At 35.2% G+C, this 26,911-nt stretch overlaps 1 protein-coding gene across 1 annotated transcript; it reads right to left on the bottom strand.

The window, feature by feature from the left end:
* Positions 1–290: 290 nt before the first annotated feature.
* Positions 291–17,503, bottom strand: LOC131956684 (phosphatidylinositol N-acetylglucosaminyltransferase subunit A-like). The gene is made up of 12 exons (XM_059321233.1): positions 17,424–17,503; positions 9,922–10,078; positions 9,133–9,255; positions 8,104–8,279; positions 7,424–7,539; positions 6,979–7,086; positions 4,837–4,943; positions 3,963–4,045; positions 3,586–3,671; positions 2,092–2,275; positions 654–753; positions 291–450 (listed from the first exon to the last, which is right to left on the bottom strand). The coding sequence occupies exons 1-12, from the start codon at positions 17,456–17,458 to the stop codon at positions 334–336; spliced, it is 1,392 nt and encodes a 463-aa protein (XP_059177216.1). The 5' UTR covers positions 17,459–17,503; the 3' UTR covers positions 291–333.
* Between the last annotated feature and the right edge of the window lie 9,408 nt (positions 17,504–26,911).

Genomic DNA, 26,911 nt, shown 5'->3' on the forward strand with positions numbered 1-26,911 from the left:
AACTATCCAGTCCTAGATTTCGCCTGCACGTTCAGCTGTTAATCTGGCAAAATGATTTCTATTTTACTTTACCACTATTATAAAAAAACGACCTGCATGTTGTTTTTACATCACAGTTAATATTTGTACGCTATTAAAAGCTGCCATATTTGGTCTGCCTGCAGATCAAATTCTAAAATCCAGTCAACAAATTGAAAAAAAAAATTCAACAAAAAAAATATTTTGATTACATAGCTTGTGGTTTGTTGCATTTTGTTTTGTTTCTTTACATTTGTATTTTAACTCATGTAGCTTATAAAACTTACACAATCTGTATCACAGTAACTGAGAGCATCACTTCTGTTTCCTTCTTCTGTTGAAGGGCTTTGGTGTGACATTGCTCTGTGAGGTTTGTGGTTCTTGACAGTGAAACTTCTGGGGCACTTTTAAATTCTCAGCTTTTTCTATACTCTGGTAAAAGCAATCAACAAAAACTGATTTAATAAAAATAATAATTGGACACTATTCTCTGTTGGGTCTACTGTAATTCAACTCCTAAACTGGATATAAAATTCACCACATCAAAACAGAAAAGAATGGAAGATGTTCAGCTGTAACACAAAACTACCAGTCAAAGAAAACATACAGCTGACAAATGTGAAGGGAAACCTCACCTGGTCTGGCCATATACACTGTAGGACCCATAGGACAATCATATTGAGAACCATGGTCAGAATGAAGAGTTTTCCACTGACTGGACCACAGTTATAGAACCTGAAATCACAGTTATAGAACCTGAAATCACAGTTATAGAACCTGGAATCACAGTTATAGAACCTGAAATCACAGTTATAGAACCTGAAATCACAAAGTTGTAGAACCTGAAACCATACAGTTATAGAACCTGAAACCACAGTTATAGAACCTGAAATCACAGTTATAGAACCTGAAATCACAGTTATAGAACCTGAAATCACAGTTATAGAACCTGAAATCACAGTTATAGAACCTGAAATCACAGTTATAGAACCTGAAATCACAGTTATAGAACCTGAAATCACAGTTATAGAACCTGAAATCACAGTTCCAGAACCCTAAAATCACATAGTTATAGAATCTGAAACCATACACAGTTGTAGAACCTGAAATCACATTCAGTTATAGAGCCTGGTTAATGGGAGACACCTGAGCTGGTGATGTCTGTAAAGAAAAAACCACATGGAATTAAAAAGATTTAAATTTCTGTTTCCTAATGTTGGGTTGAAACATTCTTACTAATAAGTGTTAAGGGCCACCCAACTCAAGTTCATGATCTTCTGTTTAAGTTAACTCTATAGAACACCATTTAACTAGTAACATACACAGCAACTATTTTATTTTATATTTTAAACCTTTTATGTAAACAACTTATGAGGACATCTAATTTGTATACTAAATCCAATTTAGTACTCAACAATTGAGTACACCATTATATAAAATTAACCCTTTGAAACACATACTTCATAAGGCTACTTGATAGACCTTTCTGTACACAACAATTTAGTACATCATTACATTGAGTAAACCGTTTGAAACCATTACTTCATAGTCCTAGTTGCTGTGTCAGTTATGAGAGTATCCAGGACAGTTGATATGACCTTTCTGTACATAACACTTTAGTACATCATTACATTGAATTAAACCCTTGAAATCCATATTTCATTACCCTAACAGTTTAGAACACTATTAAATTGAATTAACCCTTTATGGGTTGGAGTGGTCTAGCGGTAGAGAGCTGGACTGCTAACCCGTAAGTCTCAAGTTCGAATCCGGGTTCAAGTCAGTAGACCGTCCCTGAGTCCACCCAACTCTGATGGGCACCTAACTCATGTTAGGGAAAATAAAGGTGGCTGAGCATAGTGCTGACCACAGAAACAAGTGAACTCTACTTCACTTGCCCCATAGACCGTAAGGTTTGAAAGGGGAACTTTACTTTAACCCTTTGAAACCCATATTTCATGACCCTAACAGTAAAGTACACCATTACACTGAATTAACCCTTAGAAACCCATATTTCATAAACCTAACAGTTAAGTACACCATTACACTGAATTAACCCTTAGAAGTCCATACTTCATAATCCTAGTAGCTGTGTCAGGTATGGGGGTGTCCAGAACTGTGGTGTAGACCTTCTCTGTTCTGCTGGCTACATTACGCCATGAGTACAGCATCCTGATTTGGTTGTGTAACTCATAAGGATCCATAGCTCTGTTGTGTATTCTGTCTTCAATGGCTTTTTCTAGTTCTTTGGTTAAAGCTGTATGGGGAATAAAAATAAAGTTAGACCAATTGTCTTGTTTTCTGTGGCATAGACTACATTAATTTTTTCCAAAGTAAAGATGATTTTCATTTCTCATCGTATTTTTTTTTAACCACAAGGGTGGTAAGTTTGTGAAGTAGATTTTATCCATTCCAGCAGTGTCTGGAGATAAGAAGTTTAAGACAGTGCTCAATTTAGCCAATGACCTGATGAAACAGATTGTACCTAGTTGTTTGGTGGATTTCACCTTGACAGACTTAGGTCTGGTACCCATTACAGCTGGGTATACTCAGACATGTTTAACCAGATAACCATATAAGCATTACTTGACCTACAGATCTGCAACTGTACACTTCACTCTGCTTCTCATATTCAGTGAGCTGCGTAGCACAAAGGAACAGTGTGGTAGGGTGGTAGAGAGCAGGACTGCTAACCCTGGTCTCAAGTTCACATCTCAGGTTCAAGTGAAAGAAGGTAAAGGCTAATTGGGGATAGAACTGACGACATTATCCCTTTATACACCTAAGTCACTAACATGGGTAAACACTACATCACCGGCTCAATTGACCATCATGTGTGCAGCATAAAATCTGCAATAACTTATTAGAATTAATCAAAGAAGAGGATAACATAGGGGTTAGAAATTAGACTATGGGGACATCAAGGCCTAGTGGTAGGGCACTAGAGTACTAACCCAAAAGTCTTGGTTTAAAAATCTAGGTTCAAGTCAGTAGAACATCCCACAGTCCACCTAGTTAGGGAAAGTAAAGGCAGCTGGATATAGTGTTGACCATACTATCCCTTCATATGCCACAGTCACGGAAACCGATAAACACTACTTCACCTGCGCAATCAACTATGAGGTGTGCGCATTAAAATCCGCAACATCTTATCAGGATTAACCAAATAAGAGGATAACATGGGAGTCAGACATTAGACCAGGCCAGGCCACCCGTTGATTGGCTACACTATCCCCTATATGATGCGGTCTCAGAAACAGGTAAACTCTACTTCACCTGCCATATCACCAAACAAGAGTATAACACAGGAGTCATAAATTGGATTAGGATAACACGGGAGTCAGACATTAGGCCAGGCCTCCTGTTGATTGACCTACCTTGTACAATAGCATCAGCTAAATAAATCAGCCCAGATGGGAGAACCTAAGGGATACCCCCAACTTTGGTGCTGACCACCTGTAGATTGACCTACCTTGTACATTAGCATCAGCTAAATAAATCAGCCCAGGTGGGAGAACCTCAGGGATACCCCCAACTTTGGTGCTGACCACCTGTAGATTGACCTACCTTGTACATTAGCATCAGCTAAATAAATCAGCCCAGGTGGGAGAACCTCAGGGATACCCCCAACTTTGGTGCTGACCACCTGTAAACTGCAAGAATAAGATCAAAGCTAATAAGTTATTTAAGTTGTTTTTATTTAATTAAATAAGTTTTAATAATAGGCTTATTAAATTTAGTGAAAGTAAAGACAGCAGGACATAATGCTGACCACAATATCCCTTCAAACCCTTAGGTCAGTGAAACAGCTTAACTCTACTTCCTGCCCTCCGTGGACCACCAGGTCCCAGAGGACAATTTTTTCTTGTCCAAACATACTAGTCACATGACTGATATACAACATGATTAAACACAAGTCTGGTGTGTGATTAAAGGGAGCTTACCCACAACATGCAGCTTCTACAATAGCAATACAAAAGGCTTCTGTTAGTGATGTGTTGAGCATTATGTCCCCTTTCACCAGTACCTGCAAGTTAAGAAGATAAAAAAAGAAGTAAATATATCGTCTCATAGCTCAGGGACTACTAAAATCATAATAGAAATATGACATCAGGGCTAATAGCCAGGCTAAAGCACTAGGAAACCTCAAGTAAAGTTTTCAGTGTAAGCAAAAGAATCAAACAGACAGAATTACAGATAGTCTAGACAGACTTACATCTCTAATCATGTACTACAGTTAGGATCAGACAGGCGTCTGTGACTTAAACAGACAGACTTACATCTCTGATCTTGTAATATAGTCTAGAACAGCCACAGACAGACTTACAGACAGTCTAGACAGACTTACAGAGTCTAGACATACTTACAGACAGTCTAGACATACTTACAGACAGTCTAGACAGACTTACATCTCTGATCTTGTAATATAGTCTAGAGCAGCCACAGATAGACTTACAGACAGTCTAGACATACTTACAGACAGTCTAGACAGACTTACATCTCTGATCTTGTAATATAGTCTAGAGCAGCCACAGATAGACTTACAGACAGTCTAGACAGACTTACAGAGTCTAGACAGACTTACAGACAGTCTAGACAGACTTACATCTCTGATCTTGTCATGTATTCTAGAGCAGCCAGAGACAGATTTACAGACAGTCTAAGACTTACATCTCTGATCTTGTCCTACAGTTAGGGTCAGACAGTCATCTAACTTCAATCAAACAGACAGACTTACAGAGCTTCTAGACAGACTTACATCTCTGATCTTGTCATGTATTCTAGAGCAGCCACTGACAGACTTACAGACAGACTTACATCTCTGATCTTGTCATGCTGTAGTGAACCTAGCATGACCACCCTGTCCAATAGTTGCAGCTGTTCCCTCACCTCCTCCAGGATGATGCGTTTAGGCCCATCCCCACCTGTAAAGGCAATACCACATTCAGTCTATTTCACTAGCTCTATTCAAATATCATTTAAATATAGACAATTGTGAATTTAAAAATTTAATAAACTAATCCTACTTTGCTAAAAAGAAACTGAAAATTCGCCCAATTTTTATTTTTACAAGCTTTTATTTAACTCACTGTCTCTGTCGGTCTGTCTAGATCAGTGGTTCCCAACCTTTTTCGAGTGGCGACCCCCTTTTATAAAAAGTAAGTGACCCGCGACCCCCATAGAATTAAAAAGCCGAAATTAGTATGGAAATTAATAAGAACTAAAATAAGATTTTCTAGTAGACTTTCAATATTAACTACTCTTGATAACTATTTTAATAGCATGAGTAAAATTGCATACTATTCACTAAACCTTCGTGGTTAAGTTTTTAATTAAAACAATTTTTTGTTAACGCCAACCTATGTCATTATAATTATCTTAATTTTATTTATAATCGAAGAATAGTGTTGAAAATATATTCTCGAAAAGTCAATCAATTTTACGTTTGGTTATGAATGGTGAATACTACACCAAAATTGTGTCTGCAGTTTTTCATCTTACTCGGAATCATTCTGCAAATCAAAGAATTCATCTTGTAATTCATCGGGAATGCTGGTAACATCAAGGGAAGAAGAGAATGGGTAATGTGTAAATGCAGATTCTTCTTTAGCTCAGAGAAATAGCGATGCAGTTCGTTTTCAAGAGATTCAAGATGCCCAGAAATTGCTTCTTTCAAAATTTTAATTATCTCACAATCAGATTCATCTACCACACCGCAGAGTTTCTCAAATTTACAATATTTCCAAGATTTATTTTCTTAACTGATTTTGCAGTTTTGATAAAAATGCCCCGAGATTATCATGGAAAGTTATAATATTCGTTCATTTTCCCCGAAGCTTCAGGTTAAGCTTATCTTGATGTTTGAATATTTCTGCTAGGTATGATACTCTCTCCAACCACTCTATGTCGTTTTAAGTATACCAAAAAGTCTTGTTTCCTTTGCACTTCCAAGAACAATTTGATTTCAGATATCAATTCAAAAACACAATTTACAACATTTCGTTTGACAGCCAGCGTACTGTAGTGTAGAAGAGCAGAACCTCGTGATCTATATTAATGTTTTTGCTCAGTTCTTTGAAGGCTCCAGATTTTATATAATTTACGACTTATACTAGCAATGGACTCTTGATGTCGATTGGTTAGAGCAGTGGTTAGGGAGCTAAATCTTTTCTGTTTTCTGAAAGCCCGATTATGAGCTAAATATAGATGGCGCACCATCCGTACAAACCCCCACAGCTGTTCTAACCCATTTTAATCATCCAGTTTCAAAAAAAGGTATTTATTTTCTCCATGCTATCTTCACAAAAGAGCAACTCTTCTTTGCTATTATCCGCATGAATATAGACACAGACCAGCAACTGCGAACACGAACTCACGTCTGTTGATTTATCAACTTGAAAAGCAAACAATGGTGAAAGCTTAATTTCGATAAAAAATGTGGTATTTAACATTTACGTACATGCAGCGTTTGATGAGATTTTCTCCTAATGTTTTTTTTTTTTTTTTTTTTTTTTGCTTGGCATTTTCTATCGCGACTTCATTTGATGTTTGCACTAATGCTGGTGAAAACTTCCTGTTCGATCAAGTCTCTGGCGTTTGCAACTAGCTTCTTACCGACGAAAGAACTCCATATAGTTTTTGGTGTGTTCCGAATGACTCGTCTCAAATGGCGTTTTAGTTTTGAAGATTTCATAGATTCGCGACTGAGAACAACTTTGTACAGTGCGCTTTGTTTCTTCTCTATTACATTTCCAGTGATGTTAATGAAGCCGAATTTCAAAAATTCTTTTAAATATTTATGTTTTGTTTCAAATTACTAAGGTTTAGTATACCAGTTGGCGACCCCCCAGAAAGACCTTTGCGACCCCCAGGGGTCCACCCCTAGGTTGGGAACCCGTGGTCTAGATCAAAACGCCTGAGTGAAATTTCAGGCACTTCTAACTTAAGAGTGTGACTCACCTATAATGAACTGGACTTGAGGATATTTCCTAGTTATAGGGGGAATAATCCCAGCTAAAAGGTCCATGCCCTTTCTATACACAAGACGACTGATCACCACTATAGTAACTGCAACAGCAGAAATAAAACAGATCAATATTAATAATTCAATAAACATAAAATAAACAAGAAAAGTATTCTTTTATCACACTCTTTTGACTCATGAATAAAATAATTTTTAAAAAAAGGAAAATCGACAAATAAAATAAATTGGCAGTGATGATATTACAAAAGTTTTATTACAGAAAACAATATACGTCAAAGGAGATTTTAACACAAATATTTTACACATATATAGCAGTTAGTATTCACAAAGACAGACTGCAATCACACAATTACATAGAACTTTATAAAATAAAAATTACAACGGCACAGAAAAAAATGTAATAAAATACTAAAAACAAACTTTTTTGGTCGTCTCTTTTTGTTGGGTCTGGTAGAAAAACAGTTGGATCGACAGCGTTTGGGATGACAGACACAGCCGAGGGTTGCATGTTGGCTCGAAGTACTGTGTTTTCTTTGCTACAACAAAAAGCAAATGGGGAAATTTTAAACATTCAAAAACAAAATCTGTTTGATTAGAGCAAACAATATACATGACTCAATTTTTGTAATTATAATATAATCTGAATAATAATTAATAAATATTTTTTTTAATAATATATTTTTCATAAAATCATTTAATTAGGATAGAATATTAGAAGATGCTAACAGAACAAAATTAATAAAAACAAATGTTCACATTTTTTGTTTAATGTTTAATGTGACTCTCAGCTACACAAATTTTGCTACTTTGCATTGTAAGCTATTCTAAACTGGAACCAAATTATAATCAAGAATAAGGATTTTAAGATTTCAATTATCAATTAAGTTTATATTCCTGTACAAATTTGCGGTGGAAGTTTTTTGTTTTTTAAATTGAATTTCAAAATATTAATCAAAGTGTTTTAAAATTATCAAACTAACATGCTTAATATAAAGATGACAGATAGTAAAATTGAAATTGCTCAGAACCACATTGTCGATATAGTTAACAGTAAAACTATCATTACTCAGAGACTAATTAAACAGTATAGCGAGATTTACCATGTGTGTGAGACACAAATTGTGTGGGTACAGTCAGCCAATGAAAAGTTGAGTATCTTGTTGGTCAGTATAGAGCTGGCATCAGCAAACCCAAACAGACTGTGGTCTGTGAAAACTGTTCGGAGCCCCATGGTACGGGCGTGAAACATGGCTTCATGGCCCAGCGTTGAGAAGGCCTAGAAAAGTAAAAACTAGATGGCCTATAAAAGTCAAAAGTACAAAACTAGATGGCCTACAAAAGTCAAAAGTACAAAACTAGATGGCCTACAAAAGTCAAAAGTACAAAACTAGATGGCCTACAAAAGTCACAAGTATAAAACTAGATGGCCTACAAAAGTCAAAAGTACAAAACTAGATGGCCTACAAAAGTCACAAGTATAAAACTAGATGGCCTACAAAAGTCAAAAGTACAAAACTAGATGGCCTACAAAAGTCACAAGTATAAAACTAGATGGCCTACAAAAGTCACAAGTACAAAACTAGAAGAATAGGCCTACAACAGTCAATAGCACAAAGCTAGATGGCCAATCACAAGTCCAAAACTAAAAGCCTTCAACAATCACAGAACTAGATGGCCCACTAAAGTCACAAGTAAAAACTAAGTCTGTAGTTTAATTTTCCAAGTGTAAACAGTGCAAACTGTAAACATACAGAAATTCTAATTAACCATTCAGAACTGGGCAGTTCACAAGGCTATTACATAATTTAAATATTCTCTTTCACAAGAAAACTAATTAACAATTCAACTAGACAATGGACTACTGACTTATAATCAATATCTTTATGATATGGCAGGAGCATCAAGTACTTAAGATATACAACTGTAACTTATCTTAAATATGATTATCCTACAAAGTAATTTTTTTTAAACTTAGCTGTAATTTACTGTAAGACCAAATAAAATAAACTAAATAAAACATTTTTTTAAAATAACTATAACCTTGGACTATTGTAAAACTAAAAAAACAATTAAAACATGACTTAATCATACAAAAAAAAAAAAGTAAAAATACCAAAATTGTGACTTACTGAATGTCCATGAACAATCTGAATATTTTCTCTCAGAAAAACATTCCTCAACAAGGGAAATGATGGAAAAATTGTAGGAAGAACACACTGATTGTAGAATGGTGGGAATGGGAGATAATACACCTAGAAAAATATGGTGTCAATTAATTTCCATTCTAATTTTTATAAAGTGCAGCTATTTAAGTGAAAAAAACAAGAAAGAAAACAAAGTATCATTACAGATTTGACAGTGCATGTAGCAGATCAAGTAAAGTTCGTCTGTGTGGATTTTGTGGTCAGCACTACGCCAGTCATCCTTACTTTCTCCAAATTTGAGCCTGATACACATCAGAGTTATGTGGATTTGAGCAAGGGAACTTCTTCTTTCTTATTTAATTTTAACATTGAAGGGGCTTTGCTTCAATATAATTAAGTATCAACAAGTTATGGCTGTTGACGCTGACTTCAGACATTTTTTTTTCTGGATGTGTTTCCATTGCCTTTGTCCAACCAAGTAGGGTTTATAACCTGTGGCAGCAGTTGTTTGATTTTGGAGTTTTCTCTCCTAGATTTTGCTCATCTGACAGGAGATCTAAGCTCAGGACTTTTGATAAGCAATCATGTTCTCTCCAGCCCAATTTTGCCGAACCTAGCAATTGAATGTCCCTAAGACTTTAAACTTTTGCATTTTCTAGAAACATCAGAAATCATGAAATTATTCTATAGCATCAATAACAAAGGCTGGGACATTAGGTTCAACTTGTAGAAAACTAACAAAAATACAACAAACTAAAAACGAAAGCAACTTACTTTAATGCCATTTGCTAAATACCGGACTCCCTGACGGTCACCGTAGCAATGTGTGACTACGACCACCTTATGTCCCCTCTCTATCAAGCAGGAAGACAGCTGATAGATGTGACTCTCCACCCCACCCATGTTAGGGTAAAAAAAGTCTGAGACCATACTGCAGATAAAAATTGTGAGGGATAATATGAATATCTTTGTATTAGGAGTGTTCTTTTATATTAATGATATTAATTTCAAACTACACGGTTAGATACCTTTTAACTTGTTGATTTTACCTGCACATTTAGTAACAAATTGACTGTAGTTAACATGATCTGCGTTTCAATTAGAAATTTTAATATTTATTTATTAGTAGGCTACTTCAAGTAAGTAGCCCACTCATTATATTCCACTTTTTTTCAGAGATCATATTGATGGGTGTTATTTTATCATAGGTCTTATAATCTGGAGACTATTTAAAGAAATGTAATGCAATGGTGACAAATTAACATCAGTAGAATTGACGGTAGTGCAATTGTTGGACAGACAATTATGTCAGACTGTTAAGAACAAATTTGACTGGGATGGCATAAAATTGGATAGAAATAAAGTTTAAACTATAGCATTCTCAAATCTCCACCCATGATGCACGGACAACTGAAGCACAAGTTAATAGGGAATTAAGGTACCAGTAAATAAAAACTTGTACATGCATACAAAGAAAACAAGCACAGTTGCATGAGAAATAAATGTGTCAATTACAATTTTTTAACCTTTCATGGTGCTGTTGTTTATAATTTGACCATAAAGTTAGACGTAGATAGTTGGCTCAACAGTTTTCAAATTTTTTCATGGACACAACACTATTTTAAAGGTAATTATCTACTGTACCATAGCAACCAACAATGGTAAATGTTGTAATATGTGTCTTCTAGTATGTCGGAACATTTGGTATTAACCACGCCTGTTCAAACGACAGCTCGTTGGATAAGGCGACTTGTGTTTCCGAGTGCTCGGAACATTAGACTGTGATGTGTAGGCTTGGTGAAAAATTGCACTAACTTTAACGGAAAGCCTTGTTTCAATCTGCGCACAGAATGCTCTAACCATAAGTGGACGTCAAAATTTGAAAGTTTTTTTTATTGAAATAATTCATAAATCATACGAAAAAACAGCATCACTTACACCATGACCTGACCTGATAGTTCATGACAAAATGTTAAAGAATTAACTAATACATCATTTTATGCATACATTTATATCTAGAAACAAAAGATGCATTGACATTGAAAATTTAAATTGTTCATAACCCTAAGCAGAAAATAATAAGAAAAGCAAAATAATGAAGAAAATAAACCTAAAAATATAAGCCAATATCAAATTCTAAGCCTGCTATTAAAACCGCTAAATCTTAACCTATACTGAAATTGAACACACTAAAAAAATAAGCCCCAGCAATATGTGCACTCTATCCAAAACTAGCATTAAAATATACACATATTTACTTTACTACAAAAATTTTTTTTTTTAATTTAAGAGAAGACTGCTTCGTATTTCTAAATGGCAAATAATTTATACTGATTTAGAAGAAAAAAGTGTAAGCTCTATGATTTAACTTCTTCATCAAACAATTCTTTTTATTACATATTCATCATATCATTCTAGATAGCAGGAATTTAGCAAAAAAAAACTAAACAAATAAGAAAATAAAAGGCATCATTATCTACCACCAGATCTAATTCAAATGTGGTTGACAAGGTACATATCCCATGTAACCCAATATTAAAGCTTTAAAAAAAAACCTTCAAAATATTGTGTACAAAAACACATAGGTCTACATGGTAATTGAATGTTTAATTCCACAGACCTACACCTAAAAATAAGACTTCATTAATATAAGCCCCTAAGGCTAAACTAAATTGTAATTGTTTATTTTTAAAATGTAATTGCAGTTCATTAATTATGTCTATTAGTATGGTCTTCATTTAATTACTCCCTCTGTAAGGTAGGGAGGCAGATGGTAAAGACAATTTGATTTAGTCTGTAACATTAATAAACATCATTTACTTTTTCCAAATGTTATTTTATTTATATAGGAATAGTGTTGCCACAAATCTGAGAATTATTTTTCCCCTTTTTTTAGAAGCAACATTTGATCTCAAAAATTTCAGTAAAGTGGGTAAGTCCTATGGTGTAATTAAAAGACTTACCATGTAGTTACCTTGTACTGTAAAGCATGCAAGAAATAAAAGACGAAACATTTTTTAAGTTTGGGGGGGGGGGGGGGGGGGCGCTGGAGGAATTGTAGGCACATGCCACATGTTGAGAATATGCCAAAAAATCAGTTACAATGCTAAAGAGTTAAGTAATAGCAAAATTAAGTAGGCCTATCTAGTAACTAAAAATATTAACTATGAGATAAATGGCTCGTTGAGGGAGAAATACAACAGGCGCTAGGTTGATAGTGTTTTCTTTTTCTCTTTTTTTTTTTTAATCCAGAATCGGCACGTAGTTACTGCATATTCATACTCAATATAGTAGTAGTCATATACTTTTACCAGGGTCCGCCCCAATCCCCGAAAATCCTTCCATCATACCGGCCATAAAAATAATAAAAAATTAAAAACCTAAGCATAAAAATAATTAAGAAATTTAATAATGTTAGAATCAATGTTATAATCACTGCAAATCCAGAGAACTTGAAAATAATTTTTTGAGTTTAAGGCTACATTTCTATTTATTTTCATCAAGCATTGATTGGATGTACAGGAACTGTGATCGATAGTTATTTGTTTGCAAAGCTTTGCAGATAAAGCTTTTAAATAACACAATGCTATTTGAAACCACATTACCTAGTTCTGCCATTTTTAAAATTATTTTGTATAATAAAATTTATGCTAGCCTATCAAACAGCACGATGTCTTTGTTTATGTTGCCATTACCAAGTGAAAACCAGATTGCTTTAGCCTTTTTTTAAAATTCTCTTTAATTATCGAAAATACTAAAACGTCAAATAAATACATTCTTTTTTTAAGTCCGAAATAACTAAACACTCAGGATTTTATATCCATAAATATTCAATTTTTTTAATTAGGCCCTACACCAAAAGTGATTTTTTAAATATTTAATGGACCTCTGGAATACCTCTGAGGCTATTCTTGCTTGGGTCCATTAATTAGATCTAGATCTAGTTAGCTGCTAGGCCTAGTAAAAAATGATTACGAAAATAGTAAAAATGACTAGATCTAGAACAATGATCAGTAGCAGAAATATTTAGCAGAAAAATTTTAAAATAATTAGTAATTAATTAGCAATACAAAATTATTAGTAAAGCAGCATTTAACATGCAATAAAATTTTAAATGTTCTGTATTAAAAGTAAAAGATGGTGCAAAAAAAAACTAAAAAGTATTAAGTAAGGAATCCAGAACTGTGTGACAGGCTTTGCCATTGGGTAATCTATCGTTTTAGGTACGTAAAATCGCCTGCGACTAGTAATGTGAAAAACAGGTGACTTCTTAAATGCTAATAACTATTTCACATTTTGAGGAGGATTTATGTTTTAAAAAATACAAAAATGTTTCCTTGTTTCATTTAGGTACCTGTTTTTAAAAAATTGAATTTAAACTTTTCAATAATAAATGAAGACTAGCGATGTTTCCAACAGATGCAACTATGCTCATTTACTATAGCAGCCATCTTGTTTAAGTTTGTTTTTATGTAAACTTATAGCGCAAGATTAAGGGGAAGCCACTCTGTTACAAATGGCTGCTGTTTATATAGCAAATCTTACTCGCAAACAATGCTGTTTAAAGTTAATTTCTGGCCTATATTGATATATTAAATATTTAGCCATTGATTTAGATTTATTATTCATTTATCTATAATATTTGACACAAATATATCACAATATACTTCTATTAAAGCCTTGACAATGAGGTAACTTTTTCGTACATTACTAGCCGTGGGCGATTTTACTTACCTAAAACGATAGATTACCTGCCATTGCTGGTAATCTATCGTTTTGGGTACGTAAAATTGCCCGCGACTAGTAATGTGAGAAACAGGTGACTCCTTAAATTTTAATAATTATTTCACATTTTGAGGAGGATTTATGTTTTGAAAAATACAAAAATGTTTCCTTGTTTCATTTATGTACCTGTTTTTAAACAATTGAATTTAAACTTTTCAGTAATAAATGAAGACTAGCGATGTTTCCAACAGATGCAACCATGCTCATTTACTATAGCAGCCATCTTGTTTAAGTTTTTTTTTTTTTGTAAACTTATAGCGGAGATTGCGCGAAATTCAGGGGGAAGCCACTCTATTTTACAAAAAGCTACTGGGATGATTATAGATACAAGTGTCCGATAATGGAATCTTCTTTAAAAAAGGGGTGTTGGGTTGTTAGTAGTATTGTAATCTCGACTAATTTTATGGTTAGAAATTAATTAGGGTTGGGCGTATGGTTGGACCAGGGTTGGGGTTAGGGTTAGCATTGACATTAGCCAGCCATGTGTGTATTTAGTTAACTACCAGTAACCTAACACCCCTTTTTTAAGAAGATTCCATTATCAGACACTGGTGTAAACATTCTCCCGGCTACTGTTTATATAGCAAATCTTGCTCGCAAACACTGCTGTTTAAAGTTAATTTCTAGCTTATATTGATATATTTAGCCATTGATTTAGGTTTATTATTCATTTATCTATAATATTTGACACAAATATATCACAATATACCTCTATTAAAGCCTTGACAATGAGGTAACGTTTTCGTACATTAATAGCCGCGGGCGATTTTACATACCCAAAACCATAGATTACCCCATTGTTTTACTACTGTTTATTATTTAAATATTATGCTACCACTTCGTAATAATTGTTTCAATGTTTCATCTATGTACCTGTTTTTAAACAATTGAATTAAAACTTTTCAATAATAAATAATAATTTAATAGACTAGCACCGTCACTAGCGAATGCGATGTTTCCATCAGATCATCAGACTCAGATGCAACCAAACCAAACAACGGTAATCTCTCGTTTTGGGTACGTAAAATCGCCCGCGGCTATTTATGTACGAAAACGTTACCTCGTTGTCAAGGCTTTAATAGAAGTATATTGTCATACTTTTGTGTCAAATATTATAGATAAATGAATAATAAACCTAAATCAATGGCTAAATATATCGATATAGGCCAGAAATTAACTTTAAACAGCAGTGTCTGAGAGCAAGATTTGCTATATATATACAGCAGCCATTTGTAAAATAGAGTGGCTTCCCCCTGAATCTGGCGCTAAAAGCTTATAAAAATAAAACTTAGACAAGATGGCTGCTATAGTAAATGAGCATGGTTGCATCTGTTGGAAACATCGCTAGTCTTCATTTATTACGGAAAAGTTTTAATTCAATTGTTTAAAAACAGGTACATAAATGAATCAAGGAAACATTTTTGAATTTTTAAAAACATAAATCCTCCTCAAAATGTGAAATAATTATTAAAATTTAAGGAGTCACCTGTTTTTCACATTACAAATCGCGGGCGATTTTACGTACCCAAAACGATAGATTATAGCGAGGCTCACTAACTTGAAAGCGTCTCTGGTTGCTAACAACAACATGGCGTCCTAAACCGGACGCTTAGTTTCGGACATTTTTCTTGTCTGCCCAAGTGACTTTCTAGGAATTCGTTTTTAAAATGTTTACCTCGTGAAAAATGGCGGTTTTTTCACATAATGTAAACAAACTATAAATGGCAGTGCTAAATATGCCAGAGAAACGCTATAAATTGCTTTGGATAATGAAGACCGAAGCTCAAAAAGTGGTGCCGACAAACATTCGTAGATCTTTTTAAATATTAGCTACTACGATGTAGATCGGAAACCGAAAGTACATCAATATTAGATTTAGCAGTCTGTGTAAAAATAAATCGAATATTACATGCGCTAATTTTTTAAAAAATTCTCCAAAACGGTCACCACCAAAAGTAAAAATTCCATAACCCACGTGACCGCTATTGGGCGGGAGACGTTTGCCTAGGTGGCTCTATCGACTCTTTACTACGTTTGTGTTGTTATTTATGTTGACAAGCGTTAAGTGAATATTTTCCAATTTTGATTTTTACATTGCTGGACAAATTAATTAAGTATTTCGATCTGAACATGGGAAGATAGGAATTAGTTGGTATTTCTGTAAAAGCCCGTAAACCGGTGATCTCGTGGTGAAACGCGATCTCGATACGTCTAGTAAAGTCTAGGTGCTAAATTATTTACTTGATTTTATTATTACTAATTACGACTTGATCGAATTATAGTTAATATTATTTTCATTTGCTTTCATTTTTTATATAATTGATTATTATGATTTAGATCCAGAAGGACTAGGCTAATAAATTATAATAATCATATTAGAGGACAGCCTGCATAAACAAAAGTTGATCTAGATCTAGTTGACACAGTACTTGGACTTGCGCGCACGCTCGCGTGACGAAAGAACGCAAGCGGGCTCGTGACGAATTTGCATAATTTTTCACTCACAAGTGATCAACGTTAATGTGATAGGCGTAGCCTAACAATCTTTAAATAGATCTAGACACCAGCTCTAGATACAAATTTAAGTATTAAAACTCCGCCTGGATATGTCTAGCTTCGGACGGGCGATGTTTCTCTCGTTGACAAAACAACGCGAGCGAGCCGTCACTACGCACAGCCTATGAGTGGCGATGTTTGGAATGCATTTCTCGCTCACATGTGATGAAATTTAATGCAACGACAGTTTTAAAAATAAAAACAGATATTTTATTATGTCTATATAGATCTACTTTTTTTTAATATTTAAAACTCAGCCTGGACAAAGCTTCCATGCTGGATAAGGGAGGAGGGTTAGATTCCGCCGTTAACTCAATCTATTATTATTAGGCCTAATTGTCCTAATTAAACATTCCTATTTACACTGATTAATCAAGACTGAATAAAAGTGAAAATGAATACCTTTAAAAAGTTTAGATCTATATATTTTTAAACATTTATACGTGATTTTTTTGGTTCATTCCTTTGGCGTTTACTAGAAATACAGTAAATAGATTACATAACCAAGTTACGAGTATCCTTTCGATTTCGTTTTATTGCAGCATACCTCCACTTCCCCCTCCCCACACATGATCCTTACGAACCTCCTTGGTCGTTTTCAGGTCAACTTTAGGAACCAGATCTTTGAATGGTTGTCATGGAAAAATCTTTCCCAGCTAAGCTGTATGGCACCAATAATTAAAATCATGTATTTTAGTTCATAATGAGCTAAAATCATCAAATGTAGTGCCTGGTTAGTTAGAGAAATATCTCTAGCTTTTATTGGTATTGGTTAAAAAAATAAATAATTAAAATTAAGATTTAGTGAGCCTCGCTAATAGTAATAGATTACCCAAACAACAAACAATGAATATTGAATATGTTCCATGCGCCGCCGGGTGTAAATTTCAAGCATTTACTAAAATTTACTTCACTTTTTTATAAATATGTCTCACCATATATTGTAACATTGTATGTCAACATCTTTCATTCTGTTTATAAAATGCTTCTCGTTAAAGTATTTAAAAGGTAAATTGAATAAGTCTAGATCTGTTGTTTATTTTTCTTGTCTGCTAGCATTTAACATTTTATTTGTAACGTAAACAAACTGCTTGGGTCATACTAATAGTCGGAAACTGATTTTTAAAAAATCATCATAAGAGGTTGATCTTAATCTAGAATCTAGTGGTAAATTTAAATGTTCAAGAATAAGGAATGCATTTGTGACCAGATTCAATGGGATTTTTTAAAAACTCAATATAATATTTTATTTGTTTTTCGGTTCTCGAATATTAGTAGGCCTATAGATTATATGTATATATATATATATATATATATATATATATATATATATATATATATATATATATATATATATATATATATATATATATATATATATATATTATATATATATATATATATATATATATATATATATATATATAGGCCTATAGATTATATGTAGGCCTATAGATTATATGTATATATATATATATATATATATATATATATATATATATATATATATATATATATATATATATATATATATATATATATATATATATATTATATATATATATTATTATATATAGAACACGTTGCATTTCTGCTTTATTCGCTACTTTTACAAGTCTTGAAAACCTAGCAATAGGAACAAAAAGATCTCCTTCAATTTACAGTTGTTAAGAAATTTTGTTTTTACACACTGTGTTGATAGGTTGATGCGTGTCGTTAGCTGTAAACCTGTTTATCTTGTACACCTACCCTGATTAGCCAAAAATTAGGTACGTTATGGTGTTTAGCACCATTTTTTTTGATAAAGCATGGTTAACGCCGGTTGTTCCCCTTTGTTATTTGCCTCTTCGTTTCTATCCACTACACTTTTTATTTTTATTTTATATATAGATTTTATATATATTTTTTTTATAATACAACACCAAACTTTAGGTAAAATGGTAAAATGATGTGAATTTTTGTTTTAAATCCAGAATATAACAGCTATTGGATAAGGTGTGTTTATGTGACTTAGTAAACAGTTTCTAGACATGAATTCTACTTTTAAGCTGGTAATTGCCTATTACCTTGCAGTGTTTCTTCCTGACTTTTTTCTTCCGGGGGGTGGGGGGGGGGAGGGGGGGGGGGCGAAGAGATGCCTGGAAACAATTCTGTTACCTGTACCGAAATCTCAGACACTTCGACCCACCACTAGCAAGGATAATCACTGTTCTAATCAAAGGACTGATACAGGAACCGACGATATTAAGGAGTATAGAGAACATACTGCTTCGTCTTGTCCCATCCGTGTCTGCACGGTGAGGGGAACACTGTAACCAAATACCTACAGCCCTACCTGACGGTCCACTGGACAAGTGAAGTAGAGTTCACCTGTTTCTATGACCTCGGTATCAGCGCCCCCCCCCCCCCCGAAGAATGTCTACCCCCCCCCCCCCCCCCCCAACGAGATGGATTTTATATAGTAAACATACACTGTTACTAGTGTCCGCCCCCCCCCCCCAGAAAAATGTTGACCGCCCCCCCCCCCCCCGGAAAATTTCAAGTGCCCCCCCCCCCCCCCCCGGAGAAAAAAGTCTGGAAGAAACACTGCTCGGTATAGGAATAGATAATGTGGTCAGCACTCTGTCCAGCTGCATTTACTTTTTCTAACTTGAGTTAGGTACCCATCAGTTGGGTGGCCTCATAGAAGGTCTACTGACTTGAACCCAGATTCAAACTCGAGATTTTCGGGTTAGCAGTCGAATGCTCTAGCGTCAAACCACGCCGCTCCTCTGCTGCGTAAACCAGCCACAAAATCTGGGCTGTCCAACCTTTCGACACTAACCCGTCCCTTTTGTCAGGCAAAATGTCGAAGGGCAAAACGCTACGGGTAAGACTCATTTACTTTAATGTCATGCTGCGTAGTGTTCCATTTATCTAACTATAACAGTAATGATTAAAAGCACCATACATTGTGGTCTATTTACAAGTTGGCAACTACGTTTTTCAAATATTGCACTTTAAAGATCAAAAGTTTTGTATGGGAATTACACAAATACGTCATTTAGTATAGAAATTAAGGGAAGTAACTAGCTTGGTTTAAAAAGACAAAATTTGGGTTATTGTAGTAACTGAGTCGGTGTGGTCGGATGGATGAGTGTACGATTGATAACCCGAAAGTCTCGAGTTTGGATCCCTGGCTTGAGCCCGTAGATACGTTCCTTTCCCTGTGTTTACCTAGCTTTGAGGGGCACCCGACTCCCAACAGGGTAAATAAAGGTGGCTGGGCATAGTGCCGAGTTCACAGCTACATGGACCGTCACGCTCGAGAGGGGGTAATGTTACTTTTTTACTAGACTCGTCCACCGTATTGTATCGTGTCTGGGATACTCAAAATGTTTCGTTGCTGATTGACATGCTACAAGTTAAAATTCATCAGTATTCATTATTAACATCTACGGCGGTCCTCGTACCGCTCATTCACTATAGTACAACTAGGGGTGACACCCCCACCTAGTGACGCCCCTGTATTTTCTCACCCTTATAGTACGTGTCACCTATCTAACGCGGCAGCAAATCTAGCCAATTAAAGGTTGTAACTAATGGGATGACAGTGGAGACAACCATCCGCTCAGGGGGTGGGACAAGCAGAACAGCAGAGCAGATGTGACCAGGGGTGGACTGGTTGTATCCAGTGTTTCTTTCAGACATTTTTTCTCCGGAAGGGGGGGGGCACTAAAATTTCCAGGGGGGTGGGGTGGACTTGGTTAAAAGTATATATTTTCTATATAAACTCCATTCTCTGGCTGTATCCAAGATCCCCGGGAACATTTAATAGGGACCCACAATGTCAGATTAAAATTTTCATTGTCATTTTTATTTTCCTTATCAAAGTCTGACGAGCATCTTCAGCGTGATGGTAATTCATGGAACAATTTTTTAATCAAAGCACTTAAAGGTTTAGGGGTCGTCCATAAATGACGTCACACTCGTAGGGGGGAGGGGGGGGTTCGTAATTTTGTGACGGAGTGTGATGAGGGGGGAGGGGGGGGATGTCAGATGTAGAGACGTCACATTTTTGCATTATAAAAAAAGCAATGTTAGAAAACAAATTTTAGCCGTTATTTCGCGTTTCAGAAATACTGATTTAATAAATTGTAATAGGAATTGATTTAAAATACTCTATGTTGAGAGAGTTCAGACAAGATTTTGGAAAAAATATCGATGTTTTAAGAAAAATTCAACAGCAATTTTGAGGGGGAGGGGGGTTGTAGGCTGAGGTGTGACGTCATTTTAGGGGGGGGTGTCTGGCTTATTGTGACGATGTGTGACGGAGGGGAGGGGGGAGGTAAAAATCGTCAAAAAAAGCGTGACGTCATTTATGGATGACCCCCTTAGTACAGCACCATACTGAGGGCCAACTAGTATTTTTCCAGTAGACCGGCGGGCCAGTCCAATATTGGACGTGACTCGAATAAATTTAATAAAGCTTTGCATTGTGAACTCTGAACTCTGGAAACTGCTAATAAATAGGTTAAAATGGCGGTCAAGCTTGCCCAGAGAAGGATAATACATTAACATTGTTAAATTTTTTGGCGAGTCCTTATGTTGAGAGAGATAGTGTAAACACTAAAGACGGTATGTATGTAGTATGTAGGCGTAACTTTTTATTCCTATTTGCTTCTGATTTTGCTTAGTGATTTTGATTTTCTTTCGCATTTTTTTCTATGGTTAGTTGCGTTAAACGTTATTAGCTATTTCTAATGATGGGAAGGGGGGGGGGGGGGAATTAGGGAATATTTATATTTTAAAAAATGTATTAATTCTGCAATGTAGGTGTTACACATTGGCTTGAATTGGCCTCGTTTGGTGTATTCAGTTTGCCTTCTGCACTCACAAAATGATAATAAAAATTAATTTTAAAAATAATTTTAAAAAACCGGTGAGAAGGATGTTTTCTTAAAACCAATAGCTAGATAGACAAGATATATTTTTGGAAGAAAGGATCTGTTATAAAATCAACACAAAAACTCTTTCTCTTCAATCTACTTATTCTAAATATTTGAAGTTCCTATCCACGTCACATGTGTTTGTAAACACACAGGCGAAATAAATTTGCTGCGCGAATTGGATTCCGTTCGTTTTCAGAGGAGCATATATGGGATACCAGTATCCACTGGGTTTAGCTTAGTGAAGGGAGGTGGATGGTGGATAAGCAAGCTGCGGTGGTGGATAAATGACATTTGGTCCTTCATTTCTCCGAGAAATTACGTTTGTGGAGTGAGGTTTTAATGACTGGCAACTTTGTCGCATTTTTGTGTGTGTGCGAAAGTCTTGAAGAACTAGAAGAACTGTATTAGTTGACTTGATGTTGGACTAGCGCTACAGTTAGTACATAGCATCTTTAGTGACGTGCTGCAATATAAATGGACGAAGTTAGAATATGTCACAGGTAGTACCTGCAGTACCTGGCACAGTTTGTACCTGACATAATAATCACCTGCTACAGTTAGTTCCAGCAGCATTTACTTGCTACAATTAGTACCTGGCACAGTTCGTATTTAGCACAATTGGAGTACCTGGCACTGTTTAGACCTGGTACAGTTTGTACCTGGTACAGTTTGTACCTAGTACAGTTTGTACCTAGTACAGTTTGTACCTGGCACAGTTTGTACCTGTCACAGTTTGTATGAGGCACAGTTTGTATGAGGCACAGTTTGTATGAGGCACAGTTTGTATGAGGCACATTTGGAGTACCTGGCACAGCCAATATCTGGCACAGCTAGGCTAATACCACTCAGAGTTAGAAATCCAAAATTGATCCGGAAAACTAGCCATGAAACTTTTTAAATCTGACGTCAGTGTGCTAAGCTGTAACGAACGCCACAAAAGGACGTACTTTGACGTCCTGTTCTGTGTTCTTGAACTTTCATCTTATATGTATATGGCGCGTACCGTATTTACATATTTAATCATAAAAGCTAATATATAGTGGCAAAAGGTAGAGAATATGGAGGAGGGGCGGCCAGGGCATCAATGTGAAACTTAACGAAGGTCAGGGCTGTGTGTTATCTTTGTAAACTGCACGCATAAATTTTGCGTACATATTTAGTACGGACATAAATTATATTTTAGAAGCCACTTGAATCTCCCCATCGTTTTTGCATTTAATCTTGCGGTAAGTAGTAGGACTTAATTTTAATTAATTAATTACAAATATTAATTAGGCATTAAATCAATTTAAATTTGATGTCAGGTTGTATTGTTATCAGGTTTTGACCCACGTGCCGAGTTTGAAACCAATCGTTCAGTTAGAAGTGCTCGAAATTTCGATCGTCAGTTTCGATCCATGTAGACAGACGGAAAGATAGAAAGACAGATACACAGACAGGCAGACAGAGGAAGCAAGTTAAATAAAAGCTTGTAAAAAACAAATAAAATTGCGTATGTATAAGCAGCCAAGCTTTTTATCTCCGTAGTTTACACGCCGACTTGTTCCACATAGACGTGACCCTTTTCTCACCCCCCCTCCCAACCCTCCCTCCCACCCTCACCTCCCCTGTCCCTCGTCTGTTTTTGACAAGGTCCCTGTTGACAGTTTCGTCTACCGCTACAAATGGGTTTTGTCATGTAATGTCATGTCGACAACCAACGTGTAACTTAACGCGAAGAGGTGGTGTAAAGCCTTGTGAAGAAGACCAGTCTATTGTTGTCATAGAATGGCCTTCCTAGCTTATTGAGATGGCCAGTCTATTGTTGTGATAGAATGGCCTTCTTAGCTTATGGAGTTGACTGTCTGTTATTTCCTAATTTCGGCCTTCCTAAGTTATGAAGATGGCCAGTTTATTGTTGTGTTATGTTGGCATCCTAGAGTATGGAGAAAGCTAGTCTATTGTGATATGTTGGCATCCTAAAGTATGGAGAAAGCTAGTCTATTGTGATATGTTGACATCCTAAAGTATGGAGAAAGCTAGTCTATTGTGATATGTTGACATCCTAAAGTATGGAGAAAGCCAGTCTATTGTGATATGTTGGCCTTCCTAAACTATGAAGATGGCAAGTCTATTGTTGTGATATGATAAACATAGTTTGAAGGCCACTTTACATACAATAAAAACGTTTTATCACAACACCATCATGCCTGCGTTATATGTTTACTGATATTTTAAATTACCTTACGTTCAGGTTTAGGATTAAGGTTAGGTTCATAGATTTGTGATATATTGTTCCTTGTCTATAATTTCGTTCATTTGTATAAAAACGTATTAATTTTTTTTTTCTACAAAAATTCACCTAGATTATATAGAATTGTATTGATGATTATACAAGAAAACAATACATGAAAACAATGTGTTCAGGGTAACACGTATATCAAGTATAACAAATATATGTCAAATATAAACTTTAACAAATCTTATATCAAGTGTAACACATCTTATATCAAGTGCAACAAATCATATATCAAACGTGACAAATCTTATATCACGTATAATAAATCATATATCTAGCGTATCCCTGGTACAATTTCTCCCCTCACATCACCCACTGCTAACTCATGTATACCACTACCATAGCAACAAACAACATATTCAAGTCACGTAACTCCTAATGACCGTAAACATCGTTTAACTGCAGAGTGTCATGATGTTTTTTATAACAGCGAAGGTGTGGTGTCGGTGTAAAGAGGTTACCGTCTGTTATCGTGGGGTCATTAGCCGAAACGTTTACGCTGATGGTTAAACCATTACCCAGACTGCAGTGCATTGAACTGGAACTGTTCAACGGCGCATGCGCGGGGTACTTAGAGTGTCACGTGAGACGATATGGCGAAAAGATGAAAAGTTTTCAATTTCTGTCAGTTTCACGGAAATCGTAAAGTGATTTTAGGGTTGGTTGTTTGAAAACAAATTGGGTAGAGGTGGGGGATGTGGCGTGGGGAGGTGAAGAGGGTGTCAGGGGAGGAGCAACGACTTAGAAAGAAGGAAGGGGAGATTATTAGTGAGGTCAACTAAAAAGAGAGATTTAATGTGTTCATTTTAAAAGAGAGATTTAATAATGTGGTCAACTAAAAAGAGAGATTTAATAATGTGGTCAGCTAAAAAGAGAGATTTAATAAAGTGGTCAACTAAAAAGAGAGATTTAATAATGAGGTAAAGTAAAAATAGAAATGTAATAATGTGGTCAAGTAAAAAGAGAGATTTAATAATGTGGTCAACTAAAAAGATAGATTTAATAATGAGGTAGAGTAAAAATAGAAATGTAGTAATGTGGTCAAGTAAAAAGATAAGACACAATTTGTCTCTGTTTACTGAGGACATAGACTGGTAAAATATATAAGTGATAAATAACCATAAAGCTGACATTATTTTAAGTCTTCAGTAGAAACAAAACTTGTCTTGATAGCTCCTCTGGCATGGGTGAGTCTACGTTGGCTCTAACTTGGATCTTCACGGGTTGGCTAATAGAAAAGTTAATTTAATTATTAGATAAATGAAGAAAAAAATGAGATTTGTAAAATGTGTATGGATATTGTCTTCCTATCAGCTAGCACACAGTGTAGATAATACCTTTAACCTTGATTGAATTAAAATGATTTTTTTTATATTTGTATTTTTTTTTTTTTTTTTGGAAAATCAAAACAACCGAAGACGGAAGTAACAGTTATAAAAACGATGAATGAAATAGTAGACATGTATCACTATGCTATTCTTTTTATAAAATTGTTATGACCACATTTATGATTTAACTAGCACGTTATCCAATGGTTGATAGAGTGATGGAGTGGCTTCCCCTATTTGAGAGAATACTATCCCCTCACCCCCTCGGTATGCGTTTTGGGAGATATCTATTTAATTATAGAATACACGTAACTGACTACACCATACCTCCACCCCCCCCCTTCGCCCCCTCAACACCACAATCTGAGGTTAAAAGACTATACAGTCTATATAAATGTCAGATTATCTTACCTCTTAGTCAGCCTACCTATGTGATAAGAAAAGATAAATGGATTCATAAACTCAAGGTGCTTGGCTAAATTTGCTAGGTGGTCTGGTTGGGGTAGTAAAGAAAATAGGGGGGGGGGGTGGAGCTTAAGGAACATGTACGGATAAACTAAAACATGAAATGTTTAAATTTATGTTTTCTTTTATAATACTCGACAAGTCGTATAACGCTGAATACGTGAATAAGCAGGGCATAAACTTAAACATATGACATCTGTAAATTTATGTTTTCTTTTATAATACTCGACAACTCGAATCACACTGAAAATGTGAATAAGCTTGGCGTAACTAGGTCACTGGGTTTTAAAAAGTAGAACTGTTATTTAAAGATTTTAGCGGCCACGTTTTAAATACTAATTGCAAAAAGCTTTACTACAAAGTGGTTTTTTTTTTTTTGGAAATTTATCACGGATTCATTATAATTTATACAGGCAATCAATATTTGTCTTACGAAAGTAAACATTTGGCTCACCATTTAAGCTTGATGAAAATAGATAGAATTATAGTCTTAAACGCAAAACAAAACGTTATTTTCTGCATTGACAATTTTTATAACATTGATTTTTAACATATTTCATGTCTGAATTTTTATTTTATTTTTGATTGAAGGAAAAATATGACAAAATCTTTTTATCCATTTCAACAATAATGACTGAAGGCATTTCTTCTAACTTGTTGGTGTCTATTAAGACATTTAATTGTTTGAGCTTTTGTGTTCTATTGTACAAAAATATGGGCTAAAGCTTTTAGACCACGGGTTCCCAACCTGGGGGTCGCGACCCCCCTGGGGGTCGCGAAGGGCTTTCTGGGGGGTCGCCAAATGGTATACTAAACCTTAGTAATTTGAAACAAAACATAAATATTTAGAAGAATTTTTGAAATTCGGCTTTACTAACATCACTGGAAGAAGCAAAGCGTACTGTACAAAGTTGTTCTCAGTCACGAGTTTATGAAATCTTCAAAACTAAAACGTCATTTGACATGAGTCATTCGAAACACACCAAAAAACATGTGGAGTTCTTTCGTCGGTATGAAGCTAGTTTCAAACGTCAGAGACTTGATCGAACAGGAAGTTTTCACCAAGGAAACACAGCATTAGTGCAAGCATCACATGAAGTCGCGACAGAAAATGCCAAGCAAAACAAAAAACACGATAGGAGAAAATCTCATCCAAGCTGCATGTTGAAGATGGTGAAGTTAATTCTTACATGTCCGTATATGTTAAATAACACATTTTCATTGAAATTAAGCTTTCACCATTGTTTGCTTTTCAAGTTGATAAATCAACAGACGCGAATTCGTGTTCGCAGTTGCTAGTCTTTGTCTATATTTATTCAGATGATAGCAAAGAAGAGTTGCTCTTTTGTGAAGATAGCATGGAGAAAATAAAAACATTTTATTTTTAATTGGATTATTAAAATGGGTTAAAACGGCTGTGA

Source organism: Physella acuta, unplaced genomic scaffold (genome assembly GCF_028476545.2).
Source record: "Physella acuta isolate Inbredline_101_S28 unplaced genomic scaffold, ASM2847654v3 ptg001169l, whole genome shotgun sequence".
NCBI classification, from domain to species: Eukaryota; Metazoa; Mollusca; class Gastropoda; family Physidae; genus Physella; species Physella acuta.